The following is a 21,668-nucleotide window of genomic DNA, read 5'->3' as shown; positions in this document are numbered from 1 at the left end:
TAGGGTACTCGTGACAAAGCAGGTCACATGAGGACCGAGTGCCGAAGTTCAGCTGACCCAGAACCGTCACAGGCTGTCTGAGTTAGAGCAGCGGTTCAAACAGACTGCTGGGCCCACCCATTTCTGAGTCAGGTCTTCAGTGTCCCATTTCTACCCATTTCCCAGGAGAAGCTTATGCTTCTGGTCCAGCGACCACACTTTCAGAACCACTGGAACAGATTACGCAGGGAAAAAAACTCCTTTAGGAGAAAGGTGCTGCATTTTAAGGTACTGGGAAGAATGAAGGCAGGGTAAACCCTTACTGTGATCACTGTATGTGCAATGTACATCTGACCCACACCCATGGCCTCTGAGTAAATCAAGGATACTTTGCATCAAGTTCAAAGTACAAAACAAACAGGGCCTGGCCCTACACCTGGTTGCTAGTGTGTGTAGAGGGGAAACTTTAGTAAACGTCACCTTACTGAGACAGGTTTGCACATGTGGCTTTAAACGTCTCTGATGAAGAGAAGAGAATCTATCTGTGATCATTTGTATTATCTGAAATTACAACAGGCAGGCTTAGAACAAAGTTAAAATTAAAAACTCTATCCAAGGCACCAACGAAAGCAGGGTTCTTATTTATTAATTACATGTTTTGCCCACTTTCTTCAACAAACCAGGTGTCCTATAACGAGCTACCACACGAGGCACATTTCACACAAGCACCAAGTAGTTGCCACTTTGCAGGCTCGTGTATCCCCTCTCCTCTCCTGCCAAAAGGAGGGGAGCTTGTGGCTCAAGGGCCAGATGCCGGGGAAACGGAGGCTACAGATCCAGCCTAATAACAGATCTGAAATGAACAATATGTTCCTTAGTCCACCCATCAGCAGCAAAAGTACTTGAGTTCAAAAGAGAAAACGTGAAGTTTTATGCCTGAAGGAATACCCGCATCCAAGAATGGAATGCCCTTCCTTGCAAACAACCAAGGAAAAGGCCAAGGGGAACTGACTTCTACTGGCCAGGTACAAATGTCTCCTGCTCTGGGCTTCATCAAGTCAGGAGATTTCCCTAATAAGAGAAACTGCTATTCTGAACAAAACTGTTCTTTATAGTAACCCCAATCAGAGGTAAGGCTAGTTCCTTCACAGAGTTCCAAATTTTGGACTTCCAGAAACTATTTGTTGTTTTTCTTCCAGTACTGTGCCATCGATTCTTGCATAAAGTTCTGGAATGCTGGCTCTTCGTGGCTTTCCTCGGTAACTGCAAGGAAAATGAGAAGGTCAACAGTCTTCCAACTCTCCCGTCAGCCTCACAGATTAGAGCTGCAGTCGCCCACCCACCAGACACAGCACTCGACTGCTAAGGGACAGGCCATTCACTTCTCCCAGGGAGGAAAATCTCTCAGAGCTTGCTCTGTCTACCATGTTACGAAAAGGTACAATATTTTTTTAACAGAGTGAGGAGAAAACCTCCCTCATAATGTAACTAAAATGAGGTCCCACTCCTATGTATTTTTATCCAAGGGAAATGAGAGCATATGTCCAAAGACCTATTAATGAATGTTAACCGCGGCTTTATTTATAACAGCTAAAATGTGGAGACAACCCCAATGTCGATCAGGTGGTGAATGCATAAACCAATAGTGGTACATCCACATGATGGAATATTACTCAACAATAAAAGTCACTACTGATACATCAACAGGGGTGGGTCACAAATGCATTATACTGAGTGAAAGAAGTGGATACAAGCTTCTTGTTTCCAATCACATGACAGATGCAAACTGTGTTTCCAATCCCATGACATTCTGGAAAGGCAAACTATAGGAATAGTAATCAGATGAGTGATTGGCAGGAACTCTACGCAGGAAGAAACTGGAAAAACACAGACATGAGGGAACTTTTGGGGAGATTGAAGTGTTCTGTATCTTGATTATGAGGTGGTTACAAGACTATATAGATGTGTGTTAAAATTCATCAAACCATAAACTTTTAAAAGCTGGTTTTTTACTCTGTAAATTATGTTTCGATAAATCTGATGAAATGAGGCACTTCACACGTCAGCATCCAGTACATTGGAGTAAAGAGAGGTTTGCGTTTGGCTGCAGCTAGAACGTAAAGGGTGGTCAAAGGAACAGATTCTGTCTGTAAAGCGTCACCAAGCTGACCCTTTTGGGTTTCCACGGCCATTCTGTACTGTGTTACAGTCCCTTCCGACTAGTTTAGCTCTGCTGAGGCCTCCTTGTGTGTTCCAACCCCAGATTCCTCAAACTAGTTAGGGCCTAAAGATGAGAAGAGAGACTAATAAAAGGCCTGTGATTAGCTCAATATTAACCACTCAGCAGGAAAGCCAGGAACTCGTGGGACATGCAACTCCTTCCTGGTGCTGTATCCTTTGCCAGCTCCTCCTCCACCTACTACTTGCACACTTAATGTCCTCTCTGAGCAAGAAGCTCCCAACCAAACCACGTGAGGATAAGCCACTAGTCTGTGTTCACGAGCCACCCCAGCTACCACTCACCTCTGTGGTCAATATCGTCAGTGTCACTGTCTGCTTCCTCATCCTCTTCCTCCAAGGTTCCCCGAGTCAGGATCAAGTCGGAAGGGTCCCGCACAGGAGGTGAGCTGTCTGCAGAAAAAAAGCCCATGGTATGTCATGAACACAGACCTCCTCAATAAGGTGGTTCTGAATCAGGAAATAACTGTGATTTTAAATTCGGTGGAGGAAAGTGGTCACGACAAAGGCAGGGTCCTAATTCTAAACATTAGGGTTGATGCCGCTTAACATTTCTATAGTTCACAGAGCACTTTCACTGTCCCAGTAACTCAAGAGCTCTCATTTTTAAACCCAGGAAAGTAATTCTCAAGTAGCTTGTCTTAGTAGGAAGGTCATTTGTTTTTAACAGCTCACAGCTTGGAACAGACTGTGGTTTTCTTATGAAGGCTAAAGACATCTGAGCAGATCCACAGTGCGGGTGGGTCCAGGGTGAGCATGGAGCACCCAGGAAGCTTCCTAGTGGGAATTAAGTTCTGACAGGGTCTGAAGAGAGCACAGGGTAGAACAATCTACAGCAGATGAGCCAGGGTATTATTCAAAAGTAAAAGGGAGGGGAAAGTGGACACTGAATAGGGTAATAGAGGCAAATTCTCCACTCAAGGAAACTGAATAGGGCTGGAAAACCAGGAAAAGGTCTAATCGGGCCATTCCTAGGCAGGGGGTCAGCCTGCAGGGGTTGGGCTCTATGAGAACCTAAAACCATGCATCTAACCCAAAGCCACTGGAAGACTCCACCACTCTCTCTGCAGGGGCCTGAGAGGTCAAGTGGGGAACAGGGTGGCAAAGAGCAGCAACATCAAGGGGCAAAAATCTCAAGGGGCCTGTGGCCCTGAGAAAGGATGGCAGGGTGACCTGACAGTCAATGCCTCATTCTGTGCAAAACTAAGAATTATACAATGATACTTGTGATTTTCCTCAAGTAATTTACCAAAACTCCCCCAAACTTTAACAGGTTATCTGAGTACAGGAGACCCTTTCCAAAAGCAGCTGTAACAGTTGTCACTTCACGTATCCATGAGTGATTCCAAAGACCTGAGCACACAGAACTTTAAGTGTCTGAGCTGTACAACAGGGATGGCAAAGGCAAGTTCATGCAAATGGCCAACCTGGCCCACTCCCAGCATCTCCAAGCGGCTTTGCCGTTCTCTACTAGGTGTATAGCAATAGCTTCCATGAATAGAACTTCAATCCTTCAAAGGCCAGTCCACCAATAAGTGTGGGTGGCTGGGAGTATGCACATTTAGCTATGAGCACCAACCTAGAAATCCCTAGAGAATCAATGACAAAACTCAAACAATATAAAAGTAAAGTAGCAAAATAAAAGACTAATGTACCAAAATCAAAAGCCTTCATATATACAAATATAAGTTACAAGATACAATGGTTCAGAAAAGCCTATTTTCAACAGTAACAATGAAGAAAAATCCTTGGAATAAATGTAATAAGAAATACGCAAACCCTACATAAGGAAAACATCCCCCCTTTCCCTTTCCTCTCTTAAACATAAGTATCTTCCTGCTGAGCAGAAGTACTGTAACCCTTTGGGTTCCTAACACTGAGATACCCTCCAGTACCGGTAGCAGTTCCTGTGTCCAAGGCTACAGAGCCCATATCTTTCCGAAGGCGTTCCAGTTGTTCTTTCTGCTGCTGGCTCTGTGCACCGGCCTAGATGCACAGAGAAAAAAATATCATCAGATTCAAAAAAGGAGGCCCCAGTTACACAGCGGACTTCTAACTGGAGATGACCCATCATATAAACAGAGACACTGGACAGATAAGGGCTGGCACCGAGGCAGGAACACTGAGCGGTGTGGGCCCAGATTTGAAGTTCGGGCTGCAGGGCTCTGGAGACGGAACCCGAAGTTTTAGAAACTGGACACAAAACACATCAACAGACCCCTCAGGCAGACACGGCAGGAAGGCTCAGTGACGAGGAGCTCAGCGCAGCTGATGGGAACGGGACACTGATCAGTTGGGGTAAGAGTTGTGAACCACCTCTCCGTTCCTAAACAAAATTCTACAACTAGCCTTTAAAAGGACCTTGGAATAGGGGTAGGGTAGGGCACATAAGGGCTTAGCACATATAACAGGAAAAATCTGATTTTTAAAACTTCAGGTAAAGAGAAGAAAAATAACTAAGGGGTCTTTCTGGACCCAGACAGCACACACAGAAATTTACCAATTTAAATTAACAAGTATCTAAAAGACACCCTAACAGCCAAAACAAAAGTAGTGATGGCAGAAGGTTTGAGGGTTTTTTTCCAGTGGATTTAAAATATACAAACAGCTTCCCCTCTTACCAGTGATTTCTTCAAACGTTCATATTCAGGACGATACTCCCTAGAAGAGAAACACTTTCTAAATGCTCATGCTTATTGACCTATCCTGCCGCCCCGACATCACCTCTATTTTCCTAGGACTCTCACAATAAAAAAAGATCTCACTTCATTGAACATCAGGCAAAATAAGTGTTGCTGAAATTCTATCCCTGTGGAATTGAAAGCCAAGGTGCCTGTCCTCACCCTGAAACTAGAGAAAACATCTGACTGCCGAGCTGGAAAGATTAACTCTAGAGCACAGCTGGCAAACACCAGGCCTGTGGGCCAAATCCAGCCCCCCACCTTGCTTTATCCAGCCTGTCACCTTGTTTCTACCTGGCGGCAGCACCAAGGTCCTTACCACTAGCTAAGGAGCAGTTACATTTACACAGTCCTAAATTATATTCGGCCCTTTGAAGGCACCCACGAGGCTGATGTGGCCCCTGGTGAAAATCAGTCTGTCAGCCCTACTGTAGAGACCACGAATGATAAAATTTATCATTCATTTGGACAAACGGCTGAAACACCTGAGCGAAGGAAGCTCGGTCTGATGGGTTCAGGAAGTTATGTGGTTTATCAGGGCAATAATAATGAGGATACAAAATACAGAGTCTCAACTGAGGCTCTGATCACATACACACACATTCACAAAACCCGTACCGGATGAATCAAAATTTAAGTAACGTGCCTGAAAACCACAATACAGTTGTTAGCATCTTGCTAGTAAGCATGAAGCCAAGGAGCACGCTAGGAAGCAGCCAACAGGCTCCAGGCCTAGGGAAGCATCTGCGTGCTCTGACTCCACTTTCCCTTAGGTAAGTGCAACTCCAGTACTGATGGTGACAACAGTTGTGACAGCCATTTAATATCAAATGTGTTCACGATGTGTCGGCAACTGCGCTGGGGGCTGCAGGTGCTGTCTCCAACAATCCTCACAATGGCTTTGGCAATAAATGCTATTGTCTCTGCTCTAGAAATGAGGAAAACTTGCTAGGGTCACTTGCTAAGGTGGAGGAAACAGAAATACGATTCATACCTGCCTGACTCAAGGTCCACGTTCTGAATCGGGGGGTGAGCAATGTGGTGACCCATGCCCAGTGAAGCCCACTGCCTACCTTCGTGAGTGAAGTGTTACTGGAGCACAGCACGTCCACTCACTCACAGACTGCCCACGGACGCCTCTGTGCCACAATGGCAGCACCGGGCAGCTGTGACAGAGGTCATAAGGCCCACAAAGCCTAGAGTAATTATTATCCGGCTTTTTACAAAAATCTCATAACTCCTGCTCTTAATCGTTCAATGTAGTGAAGATTTTATACTTTTTTTTAAAGTTAATGGAGATGTGTTACACCTAAGTGTGGCCACAGCCAGTATACATATTCATGCCAAGTATGATACGTACACTATGAAAACCAAAAAGCTTTGCCTGGCAAAACTGGTTATCACATCGGAATTGTGGGTTACTAAGAGTGTCATCAACAGGATCTTCCTTTTTCTCACCTTTCATATTCCTCCGCAGCACTGGTGACTTGCACGAAGAGTTCATCTAAGCCCGTGCCCAGAACAGCAGACACGCCCACCACCTGACAAAGCCAATATGAATGCCATTGAGGAAACAAATGTGTTTCACAACAGTGTACATTATTTTGTTCAAATCTCATAAAATCTTCATAAAAGTTTAGTTACTTCAAGAAGTCTCTGGCAACAAGTACAAGGTCTGTCCAGAAGGCACCCAGCCATGTTATATGAAAAATAGAAACATTTATTAAAGATACAAGACACAAGAAACATTGTATATAGACCAATGATACCTCAGCACACTCCGAAGTAGGCACCTTGAGACCTCAGTCTCCCAGTCGCCACCAGTTGCCCTGTTGTATTTTCCTGAATCTCACTGATGGTCTGAAATCTCTACCCTTTCAAAGGTGATTTTAGTTTTGAGAAAAGCCAGAAGTCACAGGGCACCAAATGTGGGCTGTATTAGGGCTGAGTCACCCGGGTGATTTGATGTTTGGCAAAAAAACTGCACAATGCAAAAGCAGGCACGCTGTCATGATGAAGCTGCCAGTCACAGGTTGCCCATAGCTGCAGCCTTCTGAATCATCTGAATAGTTTCTGGGGAGGAATGTTCAAGCTTAATGCACAACTTAATGCAGACTGTCTACTCAGTCATTTTGAATGCGATGGCCACACAGTACACATGCTTACTCAATGGCATCTACCGCCACCACTGATTAGTATACTGAAGTTATCGTTCACGTATTCACATTCCAGTCCACTCTTCTTGGCTGCCAGGTTACATCGATGTAACGCAAACTGTTCTTGTTATATTAACAATGGCTGCACTTTTTCTGGACAGATCTTGTAAAGCTAATATTGGGTTGGCCAAAAAAGTCTGTTTGGTTTTTTTCCCATAAAATGGTTCTAGTAGCACTTAGTTGTCTTTTTACTTAACTCAAAACAACTTTGTTAGATTGTACTGTGACACCTGTCATATCAGCATGCATTAAAAAAAGTTATCAAAAGTGGTGAATTTTTGTGTAGACATTTTAATACTTAAGATGGAAGATGATAAGCAACATTTTTGGCATATTATGCTTTATGATGTCAGAAAAGGTAAAAACATAATTGAAACACAAAAAAAAGGTTTGTGCAGTGTATGGAGAAGGTGCTATGACTGATTTTATCAAAAGCAGTTTGTGAAGTTTCACATGCTAGAGATTTCTCGCTGGATGATGCTTCACAGTCGGACAGACCAGCTGAAGCTGACAGCGATCAAATAGAGACACTAACTGAAAACAACCAATCTTCTACCACATGGGTGACAACCGACATACAATGTCCAAATCAATAAAGTAATTGGTGAAAATTAAAAATGTGTCTTTTATTTTACAGAAAAAACCATACAGACTTTTTGACCAATCAAAAGCAGCACGCCTACTAAAACGTAAGGGAAGTAAGTCTATGAAGTACAGAGAACTGAACGACAAAGATGATTAGGGCGAAATAAGCAGCAGGACTTTTTGTCTGTTCTCTATTAAATCAAACCACTGGCTATTCTCTATGAAAATTAGTATCTTGGTGCCTTTATTTGGGCAATTAACATAACCCTTGCCACACATACCCACTTTTGCTTATACAAATCTTACCCTTCCTTCAAAGCATGCCTCAACGCTATATCCCCACCGACCGAAGGTTCTCATTTCAAGAGTGCCCTGCCCCTCCCCAGCACCGTCCCAATGTCCCGCCTTTCGTCAGGCACCACGCGGCGTCTGCCTCAGCTCTGTGTGCGGCCTTCTCTTCCAGCTAGGCCATACACTCTCTGACAATAGGTCTGTAATTAATCTTTTAAACCTCCAGCTTTCAGTAAGTTAATGCTTTAAAATTTACTTTTCAGAAGGTAATGAACTCCCTTCCTGAGATGAGTTTAAAGCCAGCCATCGGCATTGAGAGGTTTTCTGGAAAGATAATCAGCATAAGTAGAGGAGAACATTTACCCTGAGTGAGCTGTAAAACTCATCTAACACCAAGCTCATAGAACGGGTCAGGTTACTGACGTATGTAGTCTCTTGATTCAAGGCATCTTGGAAAGCCTCAAAATCTTGCATCCATTCCACTGCAAAGCTGTGATCAATGATGTCAGTCTGTCCCAGAGAGAATCCAACTATGAGCAACAGGAGATGAGTACAGACAGCAAACAACACCCCCCAAAATTTTTAATTAGGTGGTGACAGCAAAACAATTATTCGTATTTTCTTTCTCTGCTTCCCCCAGTTCCTTTCCCACTGCAACATGCCAAAGAACCAAGATTCCTGTGTGGTGTAAATAATGAGACGAAGATATGAGTGCTCTTGGGTGAAGCAGACCTTTCATCCACTGCCCAGTGACCACGACCACAGTGGACGCCTGCACATTCTAAGTTCGGAAGTCAAGTGGTCTGTTGTATCCTATAGCTACCAACCAGGAGGGGAGTCTGGGGGGTGTTTTTAGTTAGCTATTTCTGATAGACTAGCAGTCCCATACCTCCCCCACCCCACCCCCACAATCTTGATTCTGAGAGATAATTTATATCCTATGGTTGAAGGGCTGCTCTCACTAGGCCGAAATAACTTTGCCTGAGAGTCAGTGATAAATAGTTAATCTGGTTGCATCTTCTTCCTAGAAGTGCCCATGACAGTTTCACTCTAGCTTAAGCTGCTCTCCAGTGTCTGAAGTAATTCTTCCCACCTATTCCAAATCTTCCAATAACACAAAGTTCTGATGAACAAGAAATACAGTATCAAATGGCAACAGTAAGGATCTACTTACTTTATTCATAACCACAATGAAAGGAAGCTTGGTTTTGTACAAGATGCTGAAAATCAAACATCAAGACATTATTAGTAAAAAACACTTCAGCTCTTACTTACCCAGTCTGTTGGAACTGAGTAAAAAACAAAGGGAATGAGTTCAGACACTCACTAAAAGGTATCCACTCTCACAAATAACAGATTCTCCTCTCCAAGAGGAAAACCACAGCCACCATCAAACACACAACACACATTCTCCCTCTCTCTGTCTGAGTAATAGTGCTTTGCTACTGATCCTGTTTCCTGTGTTTGTATTTGGTTTGGTTGTTTATTTTTACCAAATAATTGTCTTTTCATAATTAATACAAAAATGGACTAGGATTTCTCCCATCTAATAAGAGACATCCCCAGTCATATTAGAAGGGACAAGTGTTGGCGAGGGCTTTTGTGTACCTCCAAAATCCAATTCTCCCAGCTTAACAATCGCACGCCTCGCTCCTAGGTCTGATGCACTGACACACCCTAGTGAGGCATGTTCTCTCCTAATGGCACCACACTTGGGGCAAACCTGTGTGTTTTAGAATTGTGGTAGTAACTCTTTTTATTCATGGTTTCACCTCTTGTTATAATTTCACTCTACCTGTCATAACACAGAAGAGGAAAAGCACTATTCTATTTAGACTGGGGTTTCACTGAACCGGGAACAACTACCAGAAGACCGTATCCATATACTGCCTCTTTCGGTAGCAAGGGAGGAAGGTGAGAAGCTGCTGACAGAGCATCCCAACAGCACACACGTCTCTTTCTCTTCTGACCCTGCTCCTACTCTCAACCACTAAACTCAGTGGCAAACCTGACTGAGCACAAATCTAGGGGTAAGCAGCAGGACTGAGAGAAGAGGAGGCCTCATACCTTGATGTCATATCATGCCCACCAATAATCAATTACCTGCAGGCGTACAGCATATTGGACATGAAGGTCACTGGGTTGGTACTTCTCGACGTGTCCATTACATAAATGACAATTGTTGGAAATGAGGATGCCTAAAGCCACAAAATAACCAAAGCCTTAGCTGGGGGCTCATGGCCTGTCCCCAAACTTTTCCGACCTTCTTTAGCAAGGGAGAACCACTTGAGGCAGGGTTTATGGGCATTCTCTAACTCCCTCCCACTTGAGGTCCCAGGCAAGGAAGAGATGCTCATCCAGCCGGCGCTCAGGAACAAGTCCCACAGTGCTCACCAGGGCCTCAGTGATGATGGTCCCAGAAGCTGACCAAGTGAATACTTCGATCTGCCCAGGAGTGTCAATCAACACGTACCTGCGACAAGAAAGACCATTAAAGAAGTATTATACTTGGCTGATGCTGAAAATATTCCATCATGCAAAACACCAATCGTCTGATTATCCAAGACCTGGATAGCCCCCTCACACTCTCAAGCCCACTTTCCTCCCATTCCTTTAAAATGCCACATTCCCTCAGGCTTTGTTCATGTCCAACACTCATGCTTATGGGTAAGAACAGCAGTCCATAAATTTCTACAAATGATCACAGAGGACACTTATGCAGTTTCTATAACTGCAAAAGTTATAGAAACATCACATTAAAAATGAGATGAGCATTGGCGCTGGCCAGTTGGCTCAGTTGGTTAGAGCATCATCTTGATATACCAAGGTTGTGGTCAGAGCACATACAAGATCAACCAATGGCCCTGGCTGGTGTGGCTCAGTGGATTGAGCACCAGCCTGTGAACCAAAAGGTCACCAGTTCAATTCCCAGTCAGGGCAACCTGGGTTGTGGGCCAGGTCTCCAGTTGGGGGAGTGCAAGCAAGAGGCAACCAATCTATGTTTCTCTTGCACATTATGTTTCTCTCCCTCTCCTTCTCCCTTCCTTCCCCTCTCTCCAAAATAAGTAAAATCTTTTTTAAAAAATCAACCAATGAATGCAAAGGTGGGACAACAAATCAATCAGTATCTCCCCCCACCACCTATCTCCTTCTTCTCTTCCTAAAATCAATTTAAAAAAATTAAAAATGAAAATTAAAAATCTAAAAAATTTTTCTTAAAAAATGAGCCAAGCAAAACCAGAATGTAAATTTCATAGGAAAGCACCTGGTTGCTTGGGTGGGGGTGGGGAAGGGAAAGGTGGAAGAGCAATGGAGGGGCAGGGGGGTGACAGCTAACACACACAGGGTTTCTTCTTGCAGTGATGAAAATGACCTAAAATTGACTGTGGTGTGGTTGCACAATTCTGCTGTGTAACATTCCACTGTGTAACTGTACCAGAGCTTTTTAACCCACTCATTTACTGATGGGCACTTAGGCTGTTTCCAACACTTGGCTATTGTAAATAATGGTGCTATGAACACTGGGGTGCATAGGTTCTTCTGAATTGGTGTTTCAGGGTTCTTAGGTTATAATCCCAGCAGTGGAATTGCCAGGTCAAAAGGCAGTTCCATCTTTAGTTTTCTGAAAAAACTTCATACTGTTTTCCAGTGGCTGCACCAGTCTGCATTCCCACCAACAGTGCATAAAGGTTCCCTTTTTCTCCACAACCTCATCAGCACTTGTTGCTTGCTGGTTTGTTTATGATGGCCATTCTGACTGGTGTGAAGTGGTATCTCTTTGTGGTTTTAATTTGCATCTCTCTGATGGCTAGTGAAGCTGAGCATCCTTTCATATTTCTCTGGGCCCTCTGTATGTTCCCCTTGGAGAAGTGTCTGTTCAGGTCCTTTGCCCGTTTTTTACCAATAAAGCTATTTTTAAAAATGAGCAAAAATGTGAATGGATACTTCTCCAAATACACAGCAATGGCCAGTAAGTACATGCAATGATGCTCAACATCATTAATCGCTGAGGGAACACAAATCAAAATAACAATGCGATACCACCTCACACCCACAAAGTTGGTTATAATCAAAAACAAAGACATAACAGGCACTGGCATGGATGCAGAGAAACTGGAACCCTCATGCACTGCTGGTGAGCGTGTACACTGGTGCAGCCACCAGGAGCTGGGAAAAAGGCAGAACAGGGAATGACTGCCAATGTGTACGGGGTTTCTTTGGGGATAGTAAAAATGTTCCGAAATTAAATAGTAGGAATCAATACAGTAAAACCCACTAAACTGCATGAATTAAAGGAGTGTACTTATAATATGTGAATTTGTATCTCAAGAAACGTTTTTTAAAATCACCTCTGGTGTGACCCCGTTTTTGTAAAATACCTTGTCCGTCCATCCCTCTACGGACATACGCATAGAAACATGTGAAATGACAGTCAGTCACAGGTAATAACAATGATAGTTGTTTCTGGTGGGAATCTGGTGGGTGATAATTTCACTGCTTACATATTACATAGTTTGAATTCCTTATAATGAGCATATATTCTTTTTTACAAAATAACTGAGTTATCTTTCTTTTTTAAAAAAGCAAACTTATTGTCCTGGCTGGTGTGGCTCAGTGGATTGAGCGCGGACCTGCGAATAAAAGGATCGCGGTTCGATTCCCGGTCGGGGCGCATGCCTGGGTTGCAGGCCAGTTCCCAGTGGGGGATGCAGGAGAGGCAACCACACATTGATGTTTCTCTCCCTCTCTCCTTCCCTTCCCCAATAAAGATAAATAAATAAAATATTTTTTTTTAAAAAAGCAAACTTATTGCTCTGTCTGGTGTGGCTCAATGGATTGAACATCCATCATCCTGCAAAATGAAAGGTCACCGGTTCAATTCCTAGTCAGGGTACCTGCCTGACTAGGAATGGTTCAGTACCCAGTGTGGGTACATACAAGAGGTAACTGATGGAAGTTCCTCTCCCTCTCTTTCTCCCTCCCTTCCCCTCTCTCTAAAAATAAATAAATTTGGGTGATGGGGAGGGGTGAGGGGGAAAAGGCAAAAAACTGTACTTAAACAACTTTTAAAAATGTTAAAAAATAAATAATTTTTTTAAAAGCAAACTTTTAAAAAACCTATTAACAGTTAACCTTGGATACTAATTTTATTTTATATTTTGATACTTTTAAAACTAAAAAACAATTATCCTAACTTACGTAAGTTACATTCATTTAAACAAGAGTCAGAAAGGTGTTTCAGAGACCACAAGGCCAGCAAGCATGGTTTCCCAAGCGAAGGCAGACAGACAACCGAACTTGGACAAAGTTTCAAAATGCCTCCTAATGGGCCATGGGCATGTACCACAGTGACTGGGGTGGGACACTATTAAATTGAGTGCTAGACTGCACAGTATCTTAACAATTTTCGTGTTTGCCTTTTTTCACTTCTAACAGTTTTATCCCAATCTACACCATTTCAAAACTTGATGCTATCTCAAAAATCTTCCAAAAAAGCCTAGAAATGTGTCAAGAGTAAAAAACAAGTATTAAACTGAAATCACTTACTTAGACATGTTCTGGGCTTTCTCAATAAATTTCATCACCTAAAAGAAAAAGATGCCAATTATAACAGGTTTATAATCGCAGGGCCCTTTCCAGGTGGCCTGCCCCAGAGGTACCGTCAACTATCGATTCCCTGTATGCTCAGTCTTAGGACACCAACTAATACGTCACTGAACCGAAGAAACACAGCCACTCGGGCAGCATGGCAACACCCTGCAGCACCGTGCAAGGGTCTGAGAAGCTGAAGACTTGGTCTGTCACTGCCAAGTCCCTTCTCCTGATGCTCCAGCAAAATGCTAATAGCCTATCTCACAGAGTGACATCAGGGTAAAAGAAAAATGAATTACAAAGCACTCTTACAGAAGAAGGTGACAGAGAAAACCTCAATGATGGCTAATGTGTCACAAGGTAAAAAGCCCCATTACCTGTCCCTTCCATGCCTGCTAGCCCATCTTACCCCTCATCCCCTAATTCCATGATCAGGCAACACTGCAGCCCAAAAATGAACCCATCTCCTCGATTTGTTTTATTGGCTGTCACAAATACTAAATGTGTAGCGTTCACAAAACTGATCATTCTCTCACTGCCTACTTCTGTCTACCAAAATGCCTACTTATTTTCTATATTTATACCCCGGTTTACTGCTCTTCTTCCCCAATGTTATCAAGCTAATACATTTAATAATCACAGGTTTTTACACAGCCATGTCTAGATAAGCAAAAACAGACAGACATACCTGATCGAATCTGGTAGCAAAGAGATTGAGTGAGGTCACTATGCCACCATTGGGCCCAAGTCCGTATCTGGACACTAAGTTGAGGATTTAAATTGCTTATAGATGAATTCAGATGATAAAGTTCATACCTAGGGTATCATTCACACAAACAACACTGTAGCATTAGTGGTCCATTAATGGATATTGGCAAGCTAATCCTTGACTAGTATGTATCGCACGGCCTTGACATCATAAGGAAACATTCATCATCAAGGTCTTCTTCATTTATTTATTGTTTTAGGGATTGCCAGGCAAAATGAAGAAACTAAAGGGACCAAAACATAATAAATGCATCAGGCGGTGACAGCCTGCTGGCATTAGCTGTTAAGATCATCTACACGGCACTTTCGCTCTGATCCTTACTAATCAACCAAGCTGCTGATTATAATTGGCCTTCCTACCTAGACTTACCTACAGGGAAAGGACACATTTCACACAGCAATGCACTAGGAGTAGATCCTACTCAACCTACTCATGTCTGGGTTTCCCAGGCTGAAGAGGTGGTGACTGACGGACGGAGCCTCCAGGAATACTACCTTCTGGGACTCAGGCACGGGACCAGCTAGACTCTCAGTATCTATGCTCTCTAATTACGACAGTCCATAGTCTGGGAAGATGATGGTAAGAAACTGAAATCACGAGTTCAAAAAAATATTTCTGATCACCCATAATACCTCTTCCCACACTCATCTTTCATCCTAATAAAATGACTTTAAAGCAATCAAATGCTTTTGCTACTATGTTTCACAAGGAAATGCAAAAATACTCTTTTAAAGGCACAAAATACACAGTAACTAGCCAGGTATGAGTGAACATGAAAGAGGATGTAAAAAAGGATACTGTTTCATGACTTCTTTATACTTCACAGTGTCACGAATATCTGCAGGAAAAGGGGAAGACTTAATCAATTTAACACATGAGAAACAATACAGCTTGAGGCCCTCCACTGATAACACCTAAACCAATAGGTCTTTCATGTCATCTCTGCTTCCTCAGAAGGAAAAAAATAAATTTCTCTCTTGGCATGAATTCCTTTTCAAATTTGTTTTCTAAATTTTTAAGCTAATATCACTAAATCAGTGGGAAAAGAAGCAAGATTTAAGGAAAAGAATAGAAGGGCAAAAGGTGCTCTGTACTTTCTCTACCAACAAGAAACTGAAACTAGCCTTTCAGGATTCTCTTCTACTAACTTCAGCTTCACACTGGTTTCTGTCCTTACGAAGGATAATTGTCAAGTAACCCATGAAGAATATTAGGCCAAGAGTTCTCAAGGTATGACAGAGAAGGTCTAAGGAGAAAAGTTTTACACAACTTAAATACCTTGTCAGTAACCACATGCATAGAAAAAGAGCTAAATTGAGAAAAAAGGGTTCTTACTAATCGAAGGTAATGCAGACACAACTTTTAAAAAGGAATTAATCTGTCCAGTAATATCTAACTAACCCTATCTACCAGTCTGTAAACCTACCCCATCAACTACTAGAATTCCACCCATTAAGTGAGAGGATGAGTGATTTCCACCCCCAGACTTTTCCCAAAACGACCTCTGCTCGACACAAGGCCTTCCTTTATTAGTTTATTTGGGTTGCAAGCATCTTAACAGGATTAAGAGGAGGTTAGGAGAACATTAGGAAGCCTAGATCCTATCAAGAATCAAGAGTTGAGATCATATCCATTCTTAACTGTTTACAATCACAAATTCCTCTTATAACTGGGAACCTCTCCCCAAAACGATGTACATATGCACATTTTTCCATGTAACTTTGGGAGTGGAAGCATGGTTCCTACAAATCGTTAAGTGAATTACCACACCACAACCCTTACACTCCAACTAAACTTTGAGAAAAGAAACTAAATAAAAGGTGTATATATAACAACCTGGTGGGAGGTTTATGGCCTATCAGTGAGAGGACTAGCTTTCTGTCACTCCATTTTCCCAAGTAACAATAGCTTGACACCCCAGGGTCAGAAAGGAGAAATAACACTGAGTGGTTGAAAAAGGAATAAACAGAAAGAAAATATGAATAAGGTAAAAGCCTATTTCGGAATTCTAGCAAATCCAACAGAAATGAAAGTGGGTAGTTTAGAAAGAATGACAGCATTGAAAACTGGCAGGCTGGAGGCTTTCCATTCTGAGGCACTTTCCACAGAATGATACAGTTTACTCACCAATATTGGCAGGAAAGGGAACTTCATGCACAGCTGGGTCCAGGTTGATCACATAAGGTGGAGAGCCTTGGCTGTGCAGGTGTCCTGTGAGCCTCTGCAGAGTTATGGGGTACAGGGTGGAGTGAGAAGAGAGGACATGAAAAGGGGACACAGGACTTTTTTTTCTGATATATTCACCTCCAACATTCAACTCTCAGTTGAAATGCAACCTTTCTTTATTACCCATTTAACAGAGCCTCCCCTCCTCTCCATCACTTATTTACTTGCTTGGTGTGGGTTTTTTTTCCTATAACCTCAAATAAAACAGTTCAGAAAGCAGGAACCTTGTAAATCCAATTTCACTGTATTCCCAGTGCCTGTGTATGAGTCAAAGGGATGACAATTACCAGGCAGCAAGTTCTCAAATGCTCCTGAGAATGACAGTTTTATGGTTTCTTTCATGCATTTGGAATTCTGGAGGTAAAGTAAGGAAGATTAAGTGAAGGGGGACAAAGAAAGGTGGGGACTGGATCACAGGATAGTTAATAGGATTCTGTGCTCTCTTAAAAAGAGATGCACATAACAATGAAAAGAACTTTCTTAGAGAAAATATAAACCTCCTACTAAAGAAGTTATATGCCTGGGGTGTGACTCTCCACCAAGACCTGCCCAGTTAAGAATTCATGGATCCATATGATTTCACTCATATGTGGAATCTAATGAACATATTAAACAAAATGGAAACATATTCAGAGAAGAGACTGACAGATGTCAGAGGGGAGGAGGGTTGTGGCCCTGGGTGGAAAAAGAAAAGGTGAGATTAAGCAAAACAAACAAACAAACAAACAAAGAAAAAAACGACAACAAAAGAAATACCCTCAGACACAGACAGGAAAACGGTGATTAACAGATGGAAAGGGGGTGGGGGCGGTAGGAAAGGGTAAAGGGGGGATAAATGGTGATGAAAGGAGACTTGACTTGGGGTGGTGAACACGCTATGCAATATATAAATGACGTATTATAGAACTGTACACCTGAAACCTATGTAATTTTATTAACTAATATCACCCCAATGAATTCAATTTTAAAAATGTATAAGCCAATCACTCTGTGAGGTTGCTTTCAGTTAGACTTACTACAGCACCTCTTTTCTGTCCACACCTGAAATATTAGAGACGCACAAGAAACAAGTAATTCCTTACAAGTAATTCCTTAGCAATCTACATCCAAGCCTGCACCGTACCAATCGCCAGCTACTTGTAGCAGCCTTCAAAAAGTCGGCAATTTTATCGGTGGGACAATTCCACTACGAGGTGGTAAGCGGTACCAAGTATGTACTGAGGGTGCGCAAAAGGGATACCCAATCAACCCAGGCGAGGGTCTAAGAAAGTTTCGCCGAGTAAGAACCAGAGTTGCCGGCAGATACCGAAAAGCCAGGCGCCAGCCCCCTCCAACTCCTCAAAAAGACCTCCCTCCGCTTCTCCCCGGCCCCCTACAACCTTTCGCGCACATCTGCTACGCCCGCGCCACGCATGTCACCTGTACAAAGGTGGTCTTCCCAGATCCCGCCATTCCCAACACCAAGAGACACACTGGGGGCCGACGACCCCCAGAAGCCTGGGACGCCGCCGCACCTGCGGGCGCCGCCATCTTCCTCTCTGGTCCCGCCCACTCTACCATAGAAAGGTCACGTGGCTAGGGAGGCTTCCGGGACATAGGGGGGCTGCGGAAGAGGCCAGAACTGGCCCCAACCTGCTCAGAAAGGGAAGAGCGGCGGAAGTCAGAGCATTTTCCCGTCCCGCCCAGTTGGGGAGCCAACTGGGTACTCTGCAGAGGAGGGGGAGGTGCTGGTAGGGCCGCTGGTGGCCACGAGGAGAGGTTCCCCCCGTAACGGGGTTAGGCTAGGGGAGGGTAAAGATGTGTAATGGAGAACCAGATGAGACTCCCTAGGGCAGGGCTCCCACGACGCGAAAAACAGTTTGAGCTTTGAGTAAATTGAGAAGGGAAGATAAAGGGAGCATATTTTACGTCAACTTTTAGAGTCGTAGGCCATCTATTTCAATTGCCACACGCCCAAGTCTAATATGGTAAGATTACTTAATGTTAAATACATTAAGCACATTAGTTTTAGGCTGCCTATTACATTTTCTTATATATGAGTAACGAATAGTAACGAAATGCCTTTTGTAATTAACACATGCCATTTATACTTAATAGAACTGGGAATAGTATTTTAAGTTAGTATAGATTTAGGGTAGGGTAGTAGTGTTCTTTTTTGCATTTATATTGATGTTTAGATCAATGATTTATTTGAATGCTGAATCCTAATAAAGGCATATTTTAACGTTGCTCCTCTGTGGGAAAATATAATCAACGTTATGTGTTCCAGAAATTGTCAGTAATGAAAAGCTTAAAAATAACATTCTTGAATTTAGTTTTATTCATAGGTAAAATTAATTCCTTTGTACTGGATTAAAAAGACTCTCCCTCAATGTACCTTTAACTTCTAGCTTTAACAAGGAGTCTCCTTGGGGATAGCTTTTTTTCTGTTAAATATGTAGTTTCTTTATTAAACAAGGTTTTATTGAAAATAAAAGGCTACTTGAATTATAATTTATCCATTCACTTTGTTATTTTTTAAGATTTATTTATTTTTAAAGGGGAAGAGGAGAAGGAAAGACACATCAATGCATGGTTGCCTCTCATGTGTCCCCCGCTGGGAACTGGCCCACAATGGGAACTGGCCTGCAACCCAGGCATGTGCCCCAACTGGGAATGGAACCAGGATCCTCTGGTTTGCAGGCCCATGCCCAATCCACTGAGCTACACCAGCCAGGGCAATTCATTTTATTTTTGTTAGTGTATTTTCTAGTTCATCACTTTATTACTTCTGCATTTCTTACTCATACTAGTATGCAAATAATAAAACTGCAGTTTTTAATGCAGAAAATATAACTTTAGGTAACATGCTGTTATATTAACTTGAATACTTCAGTTCATGAGCTGAAAATACAGAAACACAGCACTTGAAAAACATGGTACCCAAGACAAATCTAAAGCCCTATTCTCTCTGGATGCAAAAACCCTACAAAAATATGTATGCAAGGCTGGTAAGATCTTAGAATCTTACTCTTCTACAATTAATTCTTCTGTCATAGCTGATCCAATTACCTAACTCAGGAGGTGGATACCGGCCATCTTATCTCAATTTAGTTTAAATTCCTGCCATCCTAGATAATGGATCTGGAATACTGCTGCTGGCTGTCCCTCTCAGAGTGAAGCCTCCGAGAACTTGAAGACTAACTGATGAATCATTTGATAAAGGTACTTCGTACCTGGCGAGTGAGCAGCTGGTTGACCACCTAAGATCTCAATCTACATTTTGTCTGCTGTTAGCAGGTGAATGAGGTTTGATTTATAATTTTCAAAAGCTCACTACAAACTGTCATGTGGAAGGTACCCAAGCCAGCGAAAAGCAGAAGGAAACCAATCAGGAAGCTACTGTAATCTAGGCAAGAGGTGATGATGGTTCCAACCAAGATGGTTGAAACAGAAGTGAAGACATTGGGGAAAGTAAACTATATGGCAAGGGGGAGATCAAAGATTAAGATACAGCAGAAGAAAAATTTCCAAAGTACTCCCTCTAAAGAAAGAGATTAAGAATATATTTTGTGTTGGCCCTGGCTGGTTAGTTCAGTGGGTTGAGCATGGGCCTGTGAACCAGACGATCTTGGTTCGATTCCCAGTTTAGGGCACATGCCTGGGTTGCAGGCCAGTTCCCAGCAGGGGATGCATAAGAGGCAACCGTACATTGATATTTCTCTCCTTCTCTCCTTCCCTTCTTCTCTAGAGATAAATAAATAAAATCTTTGAAAAAACGTTTTGTGTTAACTGATTTTTTAAATACTTAAAACATACAGAAATATAAAGCTGTAACAAATTCACTACCCACCTTAAGAAATAAGAACTTCTAAATTCACTTGTAGCCCAGGGTCCCAGAAACATTATACTAAGTTTGGTGTCTATCATTCTGGTGCATGTTTTCATACTATGCTTATGCATATTAAAATATAAACATATTTGTATATACTGTATATTTATATATCCCTAAGTAATATAGAGCATTTTTGCATGTTTTGAAACCTTATACAAATGGTATACTTGATGTCTTATGTAGTAACTTCCTTTCCCCAGATGTTTTCTGAGATGTGTTCATGATGAAAAAGAAGCCCTAGCTTCATAGCTGTAGTTTTCCACTGTATATGTCAGTTTATCCTTTCTCCTGACAATGGACAATTAGGTTACATAAATTAGAATAATCTAACAAAGAGCTCCAGAAATGTATGTCTCAAATAACAGACATTTACTTCTCGCTCATATATTCATCTGATAGATGTTCCAGGTTGACAAGTAGCCCTTCCGCAGGTGATTCAGAGTTGGCTATCCTCTGTTTTGTGCTCTAACATCCCAGAGCCCCATCATCATCTGCACCCAAGGAAGTCGAAAGCGTGGACATACACTCACTCCAAAGTCCTAGCCTGAAGTGACACCATCACTTCCACTCGCATTCCGCTGGAGAGAAGTTGGCTACCCCACCCCCCCTAGGGAAGGGGCGTGAAGGGCTGCGAACTGCAGTCTAGCTATTTGTTCTATGATCCTGTAATTTTGCAAGCTGACAGCAGAAGTCTCCACTACGTGTTGTTTCCAGTATTCATCACGAACTGTACTGCAATAATCATTCTTGTTTGCGTCCCCTGGTACAGCCGGACAAGAGGAGTTTCTCCGTACATGCCTGGGAATGAGACTGCTGAGTCTGAGGGCCTATTTTCAACTGCACTGTAGATGCTGCCAAATCATTTTCCAAGTTGATTGTACAAATTCACATTCCAAATCATGCATCAGAGTTCATGGCTCCAAAACCTAACCGTATCTGATATTGTCAAACTTAAGTTTATGTTATGCTAATGGACTTTTAATAAAACTTAAATCCTCAAATAAATAGTGTATGATCAGGATAGTCTGTACTGAGTCCTGCTGATGTCAGCCCCAAGAAGAAAAGAAAAAAGGAGTGCCTGTAAGGGCCCTGTGGGAGACTGGGCAAGTCTGCTATGCTTACTCGCTTTAATCTCCAATTACTCATCTTAACCAGCAGATTGTGGGAGCTAAGTAATGACCAAGACAACTGCATTTGGTACTTATTTCAAACTCATT

At 42.5% G+C, this 21,668-nt stretch overlaps 1 protein-coding gene across 2 annotated transcripts; it reads right to left on the bottom strand.

Annotated features, from left to right (window-relative positions):
* Positions 1 to 590: 590 nt before the first annotated feature.
* On the bottom strand, positions 591 to 18,139 carry GPN1 (GPN-loop GTPase 1). Of its 2 annotated transcripts, none has more exons than XM_037146637.2 (14): positions 17,997 to 18,139; positions 16,479 to 16,572; positions 15,150 to 15,189; positions 14,271 to 14,337; positions 13,538 to 13,575; positions 10,385 to 10,463; positions 10,094 to 10,188; positions 9,165 to 9,210; positions 8,354 to 8,500; positions 6,357 to 6,439; positions 4,839 to 4,878; positions 4,113 to 4,203; positions 2,503 to 2,610; positions 591 to 1,242 (listed from the first exon to the last, which is right to left on the bottom strand). In XM_037146637.2, the coding sequence occupies exons 1-14, from the start codon at positions 18,135 to 18,137 to the stop codon at positions 1,157 to 1,159; spliced, it is 1,155 nt and encodes a 384-aa protein (XP_037002532.2). In that variant the 5' UTR covers positions 18,138 to 18,139; the 3' UTR covers positions 591 to 1,156. The 2 variants fall into 2 exon arrangements, with proteins under 2 accessions (XP_037002532.2, XP_053523129.1); XM_053667154.1 differs by having other exon boundaries at positions 18,092 to 18,129.
* Between the last annotated feature and the right edge of the window lie 3,529 nt (positions 18,140 to 21,668).

The sequence above is a fragment of the Artibeus jamaicensis genome, unplaced genomic scaffold, assembly GCF_021234435.1.
Source record: "Artibeus jamaicensis isolate MK-2021 breed Jamaican fruit bat unplaced genomic scaffold, CSHL_Jam_final contig_465, whole genome shotgun sequence".
Taxonomy (NCBI): Eukaryota; Metazoa; Chordata; class Mammalia; order Chiroptera; family Phyllostomidae; genus Artibeus; species Artibeus jamaicensis.
Note: the sequence above shows the minus strand (reverse complement) of the source record. Positions and strands in the feature narration are given on the sequence as shown.

What these genes read in the sequence shown, in the direction of transcription:
- GPN1 (XM_037146637.2), bottom strand. Translation starts at nt 18,137, where the DNA reads ATGGTAGAGTGGGCGGGACCAGAGAGGAAGATGGCGGCGCCCGCAGGT. An exon ending in GGAAGACCACCTTTGTACAG is followed by an intron (nt 16,573 to 17,996) that starts GTGACATGCGTG and finishes ATAACTCTGCAG; the next exon opens with AGGCTCACAGGACACCTGCA. An exon ending in GGACACAGGAACTGCTACCG is followed by an intron (nt 2,611 to 4,112) that starts GTACTGGAGGGT and finishes TTTTTTCTGCAG; the next exon opens with ACAGCTCACCTCCTGTGCGG.